This window comes from Hyposmocoma kahamanoa, unplaced genomic scaffold (genome assembly GCF_003589595.1).
Source record: "Hyposmocoma kahamanoa isolate Upper Pololo Valley unplaced genomic scaffold, ASM358959v1 63, whole genome shotgun sequence".
Taxonomy (NCBI): Eukaryota; Metazoa; Arthropoda; class Insecta; order Lepidoptera; family Cosmopterigidae; genus Hyposmocoma; species Hyposmocoma kahamanoa.
In genome coordinates this window covers 19337129-19352789 of record NW_020653851.1, presented here as the reverse complement: position 1 = coordinate 19352789, position 15661 = coordinate 19337129, and the positions used below count along the sequence as shown (strand labels likewise).

Here is a 15661-nt window from a genome sequence, read left to right as displayed (position 1 = left end):
AGGTAAGAGGTTTTAACATTCCAAACGCAGGATGAAAACTCACGTGTGCCAATTTTATATGGTTTTGGAGAAAACTTACTTCAAAGTTCTTCGATTTTGATACTTAGAAATTACAAAAATTATAATTACTCAAAAAATAACAATAATACTAAACATTTATTAACGTAATTTTAACTGGAATTTAAAACGTGTTATGGACATTTTAAGTAAATAAAATTAAAAAACCATAAAACGGTTAAAAATTTTTGTTATTTTATATTAGTGGCATTGGTAGCACCCAAAAATAATTTTTAAATTTAGTTAACCATGCATTGTCAAAAAATATATTATAATATTACATGTCTTTCTTACTCATTTCCTTTAAAAAATGCTGCTTGTGTGGAATTCCGTGAAATATCTGTGATATGCGTGTGTACAATTTTTTTAATTCAGAATGCTCTTCTAGATATGAAGAAAAATTATATTTTATTTTATTTTTACTTTGTTGTAAATGTTTTTTTTAGAATTACGAGTAGTCTACTATATTAATGAGGATTTGAAATGTTCCTCTTAAGTACCAATGTATCTAAGGGCAATACGTACTTTCATGTGAAGTAAAGATTTAGGTATACCAAAATATTATAGTGAAACAAATTTCATTTATTGTAAATTATTTATATGAACGTTAGCTGCTGCCCGTGACTTCGTATGTGCAGAATAAGCACTCCGAGTAGCCTACTTGTAGTAATTATTATTCATGGTTGTATTGGTTCTCATACAAACTTGCATCCCCTATTTCACTCCCTCTAAGATTTATTTTTGTGACAAAAAATAGTCTATGTCCTTGATAGGTATGTGACTGTTATATGAAAATTATGAACAATACGAATCAAACTACGTCATATAAACTACCAGTACAATTACTTTATGACGAATTCGGGGCACGAGGCCAGATTCAGAGTTTCAAATAATTACATTAATTTAAGAACTTCGGTACGCTACGTAATTAGAACAGAAAATATTTGAAAGCATTGCGTATTGAAGAGATAACAGAGATTTTTTTTAAATAATATCAAGTGACGGGACGAACAAGTCGTACGCCTGATGGTAAGCTACACGCCTGTCTATAACAGTTACGCTGTCACTCAAAAGTTTTAAATTGCAAATATCTGAAGGGCACTACCACTGCGCCCTTCACCCTGAGACATAAGTTGACAAGTCCCAAACGCCTGTAATTTCACCAGCACCCTTAACCCTTCAAAACCGGAACACAGTAATGTTGACATTACTGCTTGGCGGCAGAAATAGGTAAGTGACAGTACTTCCCTGGACGAACTCTTTCACAAGGAGCTCTACTGCTTCTAAAATTGTCATTTTGTCAGAATGTCAGCGACACAGTGAACATTCGTGGTCTCTTTCTACCCTAGTGAGAGAAAGGCGTGATAGTACACCTATTTCTACCGCTAAGAAGTACTGTAAGTTTCATTGTATTTAGACAAGCAGTAGTAATGTTACTTTATTTTATATTAATTATTTTGCGTTATTATTATCCCTTGACATTGTATTTTTATTTTTATTGTGACATTGATAATATTAAATAAATGATTCTATTTTATTCTAAGTATTACTGCATACCAGTTTGGAAGGGTAAGGGTGCTGGTGAAATTACAGGCACATGGGACTTCTCAACTTATATCTCAGGGTGACTGTTATGGATAGGCGTGTCACTTACCACCAGGCGAACGACTTGTTCGTCCCGTCACTTGCTGTCATAAAAAAATGGGAGCGTGAATAAGCATATAGAATAGAATAGAATAGAATAGAATAGACATTTATTGCAACGCCACAACACATAGATACAAAAAAAAAATTGATACTACTGACAAGCAAAACAAAACAAAAAGACGTAATAAACAAAATTAAAATAAAATGAAATAAGACAATAATAAACAAAGAGCAAAACAAAAAATACTAAATATAACAACTACAAATGTTGTACTGTCATGTGTGCGGTTGTGGCGTATGCAAAAGGACTTCATTCAGCTTATGCCACAGCCGCAATTGACTGTGGCGCTGGTTTTCAATGAGCCATATCGATTTCTCAATTGGTTTGATCCAAGGGTTTGGTCACCACCACTCTAAGGGTTAATCTACGTTGTCTGTAGTTTAGATACATTTACAATCACGAGGCGGCTCAGCTTTACTTCTCAGATTTAAAATATGAATAGTTGATTGTACAAACAAAATGTACGGATCTGTAATGAACATTTGGCGCTGCTCAATTTTATAAATTCTCATTTAAACAATCTCTTTAAAATCCACAAATTGATTAACCAGTTTTGTTATCGCAGTGCCATATTTTCTACGGTAAAGCACGTGTAACTCATTAGCTGTCATAACATAGTATAAATAAGACAAGTAGTGCATCTCCCGCTTGTTCGAGCCAGTGTATGCCTACGCGTCGTTCGAAGCGTAGGGTTGTCACGTTATTGTTACAATTGTATCGACTGGTTGCAAAGGTAAGGTATTCATCATAGTACTCTCATGCTACATTAAAATTACCTTTGTCAAATGCAGTAATTATAAATTGACATATTCATACCAGCATCGCGTATCGATATCTCGATTATAGGAGTATAATTTTGAAATACAAACATCAAAAGTGTCTAGGGATCAAGCATGCTTTTGCCAATTGCTGAAAATCAAGTATTTTGACAATTCTTTATACCCGACAGATTTTCTTGGTCAATTTTATGATTTAAATTTGAAAATTAAATTGACAAAAACATCCATCGGTGTTAAAAACAATAATTTAAAAAACCCTGAATTTCAGTAATTAGCAAAAACGTGATTGATCCCTTGACTTTTTTGATGTGTGTATAAATGAAATGCCAAATAATTCTGAATTTGAGGCACTCTTGTTCAAACAAACATAAACACAACAACCGACACGTCAACTACTTGATGTCATTTTTTAAACACCGATCAAAAACTTCAATTCCGTAAAATAAATGGTTCTTCTACGTAACGCGAGCACTCCGCGAGATTATGCGAATGTGTGTCCATTCTCGGCGTACGGCGGGCGCGCACACATAAACGACGCGCTGCTATGTTTGTATGGAGTTATACTACTTGTTTTATTATATTATGGTCATAATGTGCTTTTTTGCACACCGCTGTTGCAGTATTCAAGAAACTACCGGCCACTAAAATGGCATTCATTAATTGTGACTTGTTTAAGTGTTGCAAAACACCAGACAGAGAAAACGCGATAATTCCACCACGAGCTGGAAGTTTGGGTTTACTATTGATTATCATAATACTGTTAGAAAAAACTTGCGTACCAGAAGTTGAATGGACAGTTCCATGCATATAAAGGCATATAATGCGCACTAGGTTCCTCGCCAAGTAACGGATTTTTTTTTAAAGAATAGTCCCGCGAGCTCGCTTGACATAAACGTAGTTTGACCACATTTAGGATAAAAACTATATAATCACAATGACATTTTGTAGACACAATCTATAAACTCATATCTAGGGTCGTGGTTCATCATTTTCCTATCACATATAATACAAACAACTGAAATATTTAAAATGGTAACGTTTATATTTAAATAACTAAGAATCGGACATAAAGTAGCTATTAAATTAAAATCTTTTAACATCGACATAGCACGGCCTTACTCGACCTTTGTTCACAAAAATTGAAATAAAAAAAACTTTAAGCAAGTAAAAGATAATACAAGAACGCAAGATCAACCATGAACCACTCGTCAAACCTGTAGTATTTAAGAAATTAAAACAAATAAATACAATAATTAGAGTTGACTATTTTTTTATTATTAAATTAGACCTAAAAAAGAAGTAAAATAACCGACCAAACGTCTCAAAAAACACTGCATTGTTTTGGGGATTTCAATAGTGTTCCGCAAAATGTGCCAGTGTGTGTAATTACAAAATTATAAGGACTCAAAAACTCGTAATTTTCGACCGTAAGGTAAATTAACGCAAGTTTCTCAAGACAAATGAAACATTTCCATATTTTGAAAAAGTCAGGACAGAAACACCAGACATGTACACAAATTTGAACACGTAACAAATGGGCGGCTACACACCCTCACTCAAATCACGATTTCTTTGGATAACAACCACATTATCAAATAAAGCGGCAGGTATTACACCACATAGTCACCTTACGTAAAACATTGAAAAACACGCTATTTGTAAGTCTGTGTCATATTAGTGGATAAAATGTTATTCCTTCTAAATCCACAACCTGTAAGGCTTAATTTACCATAGCATAACGAACTCTATGTGAATTGTGTAACGTACAAACTACATACGAGCAAAAATAAAGGACGCGCGTCTTCCGGAGTCTCATGTAATTGCGGGAATTTTCGCAGTTACGGTATGTACTTTTTACATTACAAATTTGAATAGAATTCATTATTCATAAGAATAAGAAATCCAATGATCCAGAGTTGCAGACAACTAGGTTTCTCTATCTAGAAATGTGACCAGCAATACAGCAATAGCAATAGCAGCACGTTGTCAAATAAAATACAGTACCTATATTGTGAAAACAAAGCCTGATCGCAGATCTTTGTGTTATTCGGAGATTTGATAACAAAAATACAAATGCACTCGACTACGGCACATTTCTATTTAAATAACACGTTATAAACGGCAAATTTCAGATGTTCCCACACGTGAATTCATATGTATAGCTTTTCTGTTTTATTAACTTCTCATGGTCATCTCGAATTATCTGGCGAACACTACACTTTACTCTTGACTTCGCGACTGTAATCTGCGCTCTGATATTATATAAGCATTGACAGGGATTTTCTTAGTTACGAAGGCAACGTTATTGCGAAAGATATAAGCAGCAAAATTGAGTTATTTATTAATAGCTTCATCATTGTTGATATTATTAAACGCGAACAGATAGCTGGAGATCGCCATTGCTGCGACGTCTATATGTTTGTTAATAGTCTATACAACCTCAAATGGCTTTGATTGATTCCGCATGACAGTGAAATTGTTGAAACAATCACTTTGGAAAAAATATATAGTAAAATTGAGGATGCACACGATACAACACGACCAATACTGACGTACCCCTCTTTCCAACAAAAAAAGAAATGAAAATCGGTTCACAAATTAAATTAATTCACCGGAGCAAGCGCGTAACATACACACAAAAAAAAATATAGTCCAAAAGCATTGACTTACAAATAAATGGACGACGGGTCTAATACAAAAACCACGAAAAAAATGTCCCAAGTCAACCTATTCGAAATTTAAATTGTAATGTCATCGCAGTATCGCGCTGTCAGTCGAACAAATGAAGACTAAAGCGGAGTTTGGCGCTCTGTATACGATTTTAGCGCCTTACAAGTGCGGACACTTTTTAGCGCGAACCCGACGTCCATATAATTGTAAGTCAATGTCCAAAAGTTAAAAAATGTATTCATCACAGTATTCTCGTGCTATACTAAAGTAACATTTGTCAAAAGTACTACTTACGTTAATTTATTGCTATTAAAAACCATTATACTTGTACTACCATGATATTCATCATTTTGAAATGTGAATTTACTCCACTACTTTCTTATTATTATTAAATAAAGCGCACACGATGGGAGTATGATGAAATAGAAATCAAATGCTGAACAATTTGCAGCAGCAATTCTGAATTTCAAGCAGAAGACATCAAACAATCAAAAAAGTAAAAAAAGAAAAAAATTATATATTTGACACAGAAAAATATTTTAAAAACCAAGCGAACGCTCCGATAATATAATGAATGACGCGTGATGCGCGGCGCGCGTACATACATACTAGCCGCGATGCTACATTTGTATAAAATTAATAATAATAATAATTGTTTATTTGAACAGAAACGTTACATTTCATTATAAGGACCCGGGCTTTCGAACTAGGTTCTATGACCTGTATTACGGAAATCAGTATCTTCTCTCATAATTAGTTACATTTATTTATGTCTGGCAGTTTATGTATCTGCTATTAATAAAATTTTAAAGTTAGTGTAGTAGTGATCTGACTTATTATACTATGATATTTCAAGACATTGTCATTGTGCACCCAGCCTAAATCTACGTCATTAAATCTCTCTGATTAAGTTATCAAACATCGCCGTGTGTGGTTTGTCGAATAAACATAAAGATTTCAAATATGATGGCCTCTGATAACACTAGAATGTTTCGACACGTCACTCTGTAGCCTGACCGAAGTTTTTTGTTTTATGATATTAAGGGACGTGACGAAAAAGTTATGCGCCTGATGGTCAGCGACATGCCTGTCCGCAACAATTGAAGTAACACTCAGAGCTTTAAATCACAAAGATCTGAGGGGCACTGCTATTGCACCCGTCATCCTGAGACATTAGTTGACAAGTCTCATTTGCGTGTAATTTGTAATTTCACCAGCACCCTTACCCTTCAAAACCGGTGACAGTATTTCCCTGGACGAACTCTTTCACAAGAAGCTCTACTGTTACTAAACTAGTTACACACGTTGCAAGTCACATTTTTCGCAGAGACGGCTAGGAAATAAAGCAAATAAAAATTTAAACTCACTCTATAAAGTCCTCTGATCCCCTCGGTTCTATAGATCTTGGCGAGTCCATCAACCATGCCCTTGTATCTCTTATGTTCAGCTATGTTCTCCTCGCTGTACTGGAGACAGAGACGGGTCTTCACCACCCAAATAGGGTTGGTCATTACGAGGGAGAGTATCCCGGCTTCGGCCGCGGCCAGCATATGCAGACCTGGACCGAGTGGTGTGCGTGCGTTGCCTCCTTGAATCCATGTCTTTATGGCGTTATAGCTGTAAAAGTGGTCGTTGTGTATAGATAGAACACAAATCACTAGTTAATACGGATGATAAACAAGTGACGACGAAAGACGCTTTCGGATGTTACGTATAGTAAGTATTATTTCAAGTTTGGATATAAAAAAATATTTTTTCGAGTGTAAATCGCAAACATTAGTTTTTTCTAACAAATTAACGTTTCGGGACGTTTACAGGTTCCATGAACACGACTAGCTGGTTGGTTTGTTTGTTTGAACAAAACAAATATACTCTATTTAGGTCCGAAAATATAGTTTTATTTCCAAGTATTCTTTGAATTGTGACAAAATTCCTTATAAATTGAAGCACTGAAATTAAAAATCATATTGAACTAAATCAATCAATCATATGATTCAAACAAATGATGTAGGCAATAAGTATACTTTATAAACTTGTCAGTACCAACGCGTTTGATTGATGGCTGTTTTCAAACAAAGCGTGGGATACTATAAAATACTTTGGGACAATGGAATATGGTTCAATTTACATCAAAAGAAATAAATACAAAATAGAACCATGAAAAATAATTATAATTTAAAAACCATTGTAAAATAAATTCCTAAGATAGTGGCATTGTGAAGTACGATTATATTGGAATTCCACCATTTTAAATTGTCGTTCGCTATTTAATTTTATTACTTAAATGCTAACACTTGATTTGTAAAAACTTTGATCAAAACTTAATTGATATTTAAGACGGAATTATGCTGAAATGATGGAATCTAACATCACATCAAATTCGTCTCATCAGTTTTGCATCAAAAAATGCAGCCAGCCAGAAAACATGACTAAAAATTTTCTTTGATCATTTCTGTACAATTACATATCCTTCTGTAAATTACTCTGAACATATAGATATAACTTGCTTAATATTCTAAATACATGGACTTACAACAAGAAATAAAATCCCCATGCTGAGCCGGATCCCCAAACGTTGGGTGTGACTCCTCTATAGAGTCCACGGAAGCCTTCTTTCTTCACTATGGTAACAAATGCACTGCCTAGGCCATCGTAGCGCGGTACTGTTGCGGTCCTGCCGTCATTTACTGAAACATAGTGGCTTTTTTTATTAGTTGCGCAAAAAAAATTAGTTCCTAAAGTCTAATAACTATGTTAATCTAATTATCAATAACTATGTTAATATATTTGTAAGGATACATCAACAAAAATGTATACTGGCGAAGGACATGAGTGTCAGAAACACGTCAGAAGCCTAAAAGCCCATACAAACTGTTATAAAATATGTGATTTTTTTTAAACAGAATACTAGATTATTTCTTAACTTTCCTTTGGAAGATCTAAAAAAGAACTACGCACAGGCCTTTTACAACTTTTATTCTACTCGTTCGCCGATTTATTCAAAAGTAAAAACTGATCTATCACAAATCAATGCATATCTTATTTTAGTTCCTTAAAGTTCTTAATGTATTGTTTACTAGCATGTCTTTATGTAAAGCTAAATAGAATTTAAGCAAATAAATTATTTTTATAATATTTATTTTAAATTACCACTTAATATAATAATAATAAAGCACCCTGTATTGCGGGGGTCATGGAGACACATAGACAACCACAAATTACACCCAGATTCACGATAGAAAAAATGTGGGCCATACAAATATTTCACCCGGCCCGAGAATCGAACCCTGGACCTCTCTCTGCATGGCAGTCCAGCATGGTAGGGTCTTAGATAACTTCAAAAAATGTTTTCCTTTCACTTTTATGTTATTACATGAATGCATTATTTATAAGCATTATTTATTTAATATGATTGCTTGCTTACTTAGTCTGTGTTACACATAAAAAGACTACTTTACTACGTCACAGTAATAAATAAAAATTAAAAATGTGGTCAATTTCTCATTCATGGGAGCCGGTTTCACGTCGCCCTAATTTTAAGAAAAGAAGAAAAAAATTAAACACTCTTGGAAATCGCAATATTTCCCATCGAGGATAAACTCTAATAACTTTCACGCCGAATACATACCGTAACTTTCCAATTTATTATAAACAAACATGATTTCTTGGGAATACAAAATGTGTTTCAATTTTTCTTATCATTAGTGTCACTTCAACTAAAAGCCTCCTAATAACAAAAGTTCATACCGCATCACCTTCACCTTTCGCACAAGTGAGAAGAGGCTCCTGTCAGATTGGAGTGTATACATGGTGTATACAGTAAAGTATCCTGTGCATACGTTTTAGCAAAAAATCGACTTAAATACCAATTTCAGCGCTAGTGACTAAATTGTTCTCATTCATGTAAAGCAATCTATCTAAATAAGTATTAAGTAATAGTTTTATAAACTTTATTGTACATTAATCAGACAAAGGGAACTTTAAAATCCATGCACTTTTTTTATAACGGTTCAGTAAATTTCACACACTTGACAATTAAAAATGTATCCAAATATCATTATTGTCGCTCTCATTCTTGTCTACTTTTAAGTCAAATAGTTACTTTAATCCAAATATTTACTTGAAATATAACAATTTGATAGTGATAGTGGTGGTGATGACGGTGGTGACGATAATGATGGTGGTGATGATGACGGTGATGATTGTAGTGATGATGACGATGATTGTGATGATGATGTGAATGGTAATGATGCTGATGATAATGGTGGTCATGATGATGATGTTGATGGTGGTGATGATAATATATTTATGTACAACAAAGTTTGAGTTTACATAAAAAAAATACTTATTTAGATTTATTTATTAATTACATTTAGATAGATAGATAGTCTTATATGGATGAGAAGGATTTTGATACAAGAACTTATATTAAAATATTTGTTACTTGTTAAATGATGTTAAGTGTTCTTTTGTGAACAGTAAAATGTGTGTTGTAATAATAATTTCTCATTATTGTGCCGTCTTTCTCATTTATGTTTATGAGAAAATCATTCATGTTACTGCAATCTCATATGTGTGACCTAAAATATCGTTTTTTGTTGTATTTAACATAAATATTTATGTGATTTTATAATTATTGACATTGCTTGAACTTATTTGTATATTTAAGACCTTAAAACCAAAAGAAAAAAGGGTTTTACAAAAATAACTCATCACTCAAAAAGTGCCATTGAAATTCGGAAAGTGAAATTCACCCGGTAACTGTTTGGCCATGGAGGCAGTTAAGGTAAGTTAACTTTGGGTGGTTCAGATTCAATTAACAATAATTAATCAATGTTTGTAAAATCATTGTGGTTTTCTGATTATGTGAATGAAGTTTTTTTAATCTATTTTTTTATTTAGGCTTAATTTTAGCCACCTTGAGTGACCATGTCAGCCTCATGAGAGGAATACTGGGTTCCCTATTCAAGGGACATGTTCAAAAACTTGTACAAGTTTAGAGCGCTAATACACATACATGGCTCTCTGAGCCAATAATTAATTTGTTCATTGCATAAACTTAAGTACTGCACAATGAGGATGGTTTAAAATCCATCATATGAAAGAATTTATTAGTTGGAAAGTGACCAGAAAACAGTCGAAAAGCCGTTACAAGATATTTCCTTCCTATATTGACAGAATCAAACCAGGGTACCCACTGTGGATTACTCTGAATGGTTCTGTACCATATTCCAAGGCCTTTATCCACCGACTGTTCTCCGAAATGATATTCCCATTTTTCTAGGGTTCTTTTCTTAATTAGTTGAATAATTTCGTTGAATTTCGTTGATATACTACTCGTGTCAAACAGTATTTCTTGAAATGGTACATTATTATTTAAAGCGACGAGGCTATTGTTTAAAGACGTGTTGATGTATTTTGATAAATGGAGGTCGATAGTACTTGCCTGTACTAATGTAAGACATGATAGCATGAAGTTTTATGTAACGAAAATAAGATTGCATGTTTGTACGTAATACCAAAATAAGTTAGCCAAATAAATACGTTTATTAACACCAAGACTATAGACATTTGTCATTTGCACATTTATTTTAAAAAGTGTTAATTTGGTTGCTCAAATGCCTAACATGATACACTCACTCATTTTACATGTGATCAACATGTTTACTAGATTTGCAGGCAAACATTCAATACTCTATTTTTTGTAGTTTGTAAAAGGGTATGGTGATAAATTATTGGATAATCTATGGATATGGATCCATAACAATGTTATATATAACATATTCTAAAAACACAATTCAAAATTATCTGTACATTTACAGCAACATATATTTTATTAATAATCATATTTTAATCATTATCATCATCATATTTTATTCAATATTTAATTATTTATATGTAACATTTTCCAAAAACACAATTCATAACCGACTGATCACAAGACAACAAAATAAAAAAAAATTCATGATCTTGGATTCTAGACTTTCAGTCGAAATATGAGAGATAAAACCATTGACTTACAATTATATGGACGTCGGGTCCGCTCTAAAAAGTGTCCGAACTTATAGGGCGTTAAAATCGTAAATAGAGCGTCATTCACGCTTTAGTCTTCGTTTGTTTGACTGACAGCGAAGCAAGCAAAATTAGACAGTACTGCAATGACATTACAATTTAAAAGCTTTTTCATATTCCTTTACATGTCACTACGTTTAAATAGGTTGACTTGGGACATTTTTTTCGTAGTTTTTGTATTAGACCCGTGTCGTCCATTTATTTGTAAGTCAATGGATAAAACACATAGAACTCTTGCTCATGAACCACTGCAAAATTAAAAAATGTTTAATACTTTAAATGGCAAGCACACTCTAGTTATCTCAGTTACATAATTGTTTTTTTAAACAACAGTGATAAATAAATCAAAGGTTTTTTTTGCCTGTAGTTTTAATCTTAATTATCTTAATCAAATAAAACGTTCAGAATCAGCTTTATAAAACAATACCGCCCTCGGGACCCAAAAAGGCACAACTGCTGTATAAAGCATGCATAGCTGTACCTTTTTTCGTTACAACGACAGAATACATCTCATGTCTTTTCCTTTTCATGCCTCATCTTTGATTAACATGCATCAATGTTTTACATACACACTCGTCAGTTAAGGGTACACCTAGCATTTATTAAGGACATTCTTAATTTGGCCTTGGTAAGTTTGTCTTGATCGGCCCTTACCAACTTATCTGCTCATACTCACTTTTGTCAATCTTCTTCATTCATCCTCATTCTACATGGCCAAATCTCTAAAGTAACTCTTTCACAATCTTTATCACTACATCTTACAATAACTCAAGGCCTCTTGTCATTCATGTTTCCTTCAAAAGATCAATAATGTGGTTTTTTTTAAGTCTTTATTTATTTAGGGATTTTTGATCATTATTGAACATGTCATCAAAAACACACTTAATAAAATCTAAAACAGATAAATCAAACCAAGCAAAACATGTATAAAAAATCTTTGCAGCACTACAGTTGGCTCCAACAAAATGGATTGTATCTAAACCAACATCAACTATAGATATGTGATACTAAAGAAATATCCTTAACATTGCAAATTCATTGTTGAATCTTAAACTCAACATGTGTTTGAGCTGCCCTTACTCTTTAGTTGTATCAGACAAAAAAAATTTAATAAAAAATAATAACCATAATATTTACAAACCATTCCAATTGTCAGTTTAAAAATGTGAATTTGCATCCTAAATCCGTAACTGACTGTACCAATTGGTACAGTATTGTTATAGTATCATAAGTACAAGTCATTTAGATCATTACTGTACATATTACTACAGGACAATGATATTATCTAAATAAATTAGATAAATTGCACTATTATGTTACAATAATCATCTTAGCTTCATGTTATAAAATTAAATGTAGAAAAAATTTAAATAGAAATAATTAATAAAAATTGTAATATAGGTCCCAAATTATGATACTTCAAACAGATTTCATGAACTGTATTGCATAAAATTGCAATTTAATCTGTGTTGATAGAAAATCTTCTTATCTGTGTAATGCTCCATTAACAAGCTTGGAGACCTTCACAATGAGAAAAACAGTGGAAAAGAAATATTCAATTTATTTAAATAAAACCAATTTAAATAAATTTCTAGAACCTTAAATACATTCATCTGATTAAAAAGTGTAAAAGAACTTGCTAAGTAACAATTTATATAAAGATATCTGCTTTAAACTTAAGACTAGCCTACTGCATAGTGTACTATATAACATTGGCATTCATAGATATTAATTTTTGTGGGTTATAATAGATATATAATCACTTTTTATCATTATTATTGATAGTCATTCCTACAACCTCAAGGTTGAAGAAATGACGCATTTATTTGTCGGAATTTGACCAGTGATCTGATGGTAAAATTTACATAAAACGGAATCTACTACAAAGGAGAACAGGACAACAAAATCATTGATGATTAATAATAAAGTAACAAATTAATAATTGTAATAAATTTCCATAGGACATACACAAAAGTGAAGTGGACTAACATTAGAAGGACCTTGATATGATTAATAATAATTTTAATAATGTGCGAAACAGCTAACCAATTACCTAGTGTTAAACTACCAAACTCCCTGTATTATGAGTACCAGCATTTTTTTATCTCTACTGGACATTGGTTATGTTCACCATAATTTTTATATTAATTTCACAAAACTACTGTACGTAGTATAGATAATTTCACATAGCATGGGTATAGTGACGTTTGAGATTTGAAAATTTGTGGAATGTTGTAACGTAAAATCGAATTTTTAAAAATCAATATAAATATCTAATCGAGATAATTTGTAACGAAGAGAGAATTGATTTAGTGCCAATAATTAAAAAACAAGTAAGAACAAAATCAAAGGATATGATTTTTATGCCATTAAGTTACTATAAAAAACTAAGTAACAAATTTAAAAAATCAACACAAATAAAATCAACAGCAATGAAAAAAAATTTGAATAATTGCTCCAAAACAGTTATGCAAAACTCAAAACAAAAGAAATCAAGCTGCATACAAGGCACTCGTATTGAAGCGAGATACACAATAGCCAATTCGATTTAGCAATTCTATGGTGTCTTTATGGAATATTTTGTATTATGCATCAAGTAGTTGGGGTAATTTATTTTTATCTTATTCATTTCCATTTCTATCTACTTAATACACTGTAATTTTTACTTAAAATTACAACCCCAAAATTTTTTTTTTTGTTTTATTATGACAAATTTACTATTTCTTTGTGTAAGCTGGTTGAGAAATTAGTTAAACATATTAAATGTTAAAAGTTAATTTAAATGTCACAGTACCCATCCTATGTGAACTGGACTATAATTTTTAACCTTGACATTGGAAGAATTACTATGGAAATCAAAGGAGCCATTAGAAAGAAATTGGAATGAGTGCCACTGCAATGCTATTAACCCTGGGGCACTGCATAGAACAACCAGACCCACAACAAATTCAGAAAGTAAATTTCCCACATGAGCCCTACCGGGAATCGAACCAGCGACCTCCAAATTCAGCGCCTATATAGCACCCTTGGGCCACCATGGTCGTCAATAGGACAGGGCATTTCAGGTGCACGCAAAGTATAAATTAACTTTCACTTTGAACACACGTCAAGTTCAAGGTGGCAGTATAATCAATTTGTCCTCCAAAAATAGTATTCTAGAAATCAATACAAAAAAAATCGATAGAGCACATGACGAAACTTAATGTATCTATCACATGGCAACTAAATGTGGCAAACGTAGGAAATGTCACTCACCAGCGAAACGAATTTTAATGAGATCCAGGGGGTGCAGAATCAATGTAGACGTGACGCCACCTGATATACCAGCTACCAGGTGCTCGTACTTAATGTGGCTTAGCAAAGCCAACTTGGAAGACGACGAATTAGGATTCTTCATTGTAGTCATGCCGAAATAATTAAATCACAGATAACACCTAAACGCATCGTGCGAGGACCGTATTTTCGCCTCTATCTACCGGCAGACACTTTCCCACAACTCGTTAACGAAATTTAATTTAAAACAATCTTCACTAAACATCGTTGCTTTCGTAATAATACCACGAAATTACGTTTCGCGATTGTGAATGACTTCCGTGATCGCCAAAGTGAATGTTGCATTTCGTTTTACACGTGCGACTTAATAATTTTTTAAATTTTATTTATAAAATAGGAAAGTTAAATCAAGGTATCAATCACCATCCAAAATTAACATTACAGTATGCGATTATATTTATGATTAAAATTAGCATTATTAGAGTTCTCATGAAATAATATGCATTTTTAACATAAAATATAATAATGGTTTGTGTAAGTTGAAACGTAAAAGTGACGTAATCGAAGAGTACCTTTTGCTGTAAATTTTGCAAAATAATTTATGATTTCCAAATTAAATAACATTTACTATGAGCTAATTGTAAGTGATGTATTATTGATATATAAACGCAATTTACAGTGTAAATAAGAACCGTTTCTTCACAAATCTTACGTAGTAATTTGCATTACGTGATGAAATAAATTTCAAATGACATTTTACTATAAAAAACTTAATGTGAACAAATTTTCATTATTGGCAATAATAGTTTGAAGTGTCAAATGCCATGCGTGTCAAAGAGTTACCATTCTATCCAAATATTTCTATAATAGTAGAAAAAAATAGCTATCCTTATTATTTGCATTACTAGCGCTTCTTTTATTTTATTTTATTAGGGACAAAAAAACAGGTGTAACAAACATCTTGTTACTTATTTATACATAATTATGTACCTTTTTAATATTATATTTTGTTTCCGCCAAGATTATGTAGTACTACATACAAGAAAGTGCATGTTTCAATATTTGTTTATATAATTTTTACGACATGGTTATACACTATGTT

General features: G+C 32.5%; 1 protein-coding gene across 1 annotated transcript in view; it reads right to left on the bottom strand.

Moving 5' to 3' along the window:
- Positions 1–14788, bottom strand: part of LOC113230352 (mitochondrial folate transporter/carrier) — a 33819-nt gene extending 19031 nt beyond the window's left edge. Inside the window, exons 1-3 of the mRNA XM_026464248.1 lie at positions 14542–14788; positions 7748–7901; positions 6582–6831 (exon numbers count right to left, since the gene is read on the bottom strand). Coding sequence (XP_026320033.1) covers positions 6582–6831; positions 7748–7901; positions 14542–14692 — 555 coding nt within the window. The 5' untranslated portion in view covers positions 14693–14788. The remainder of the gene's footprint in view (positions 1–6581; positions 6832–7747; positions 7902–14541) is intronic.
- Between the last annotated feature and the right edge of the window lie 873 nt (positions 14789–15661).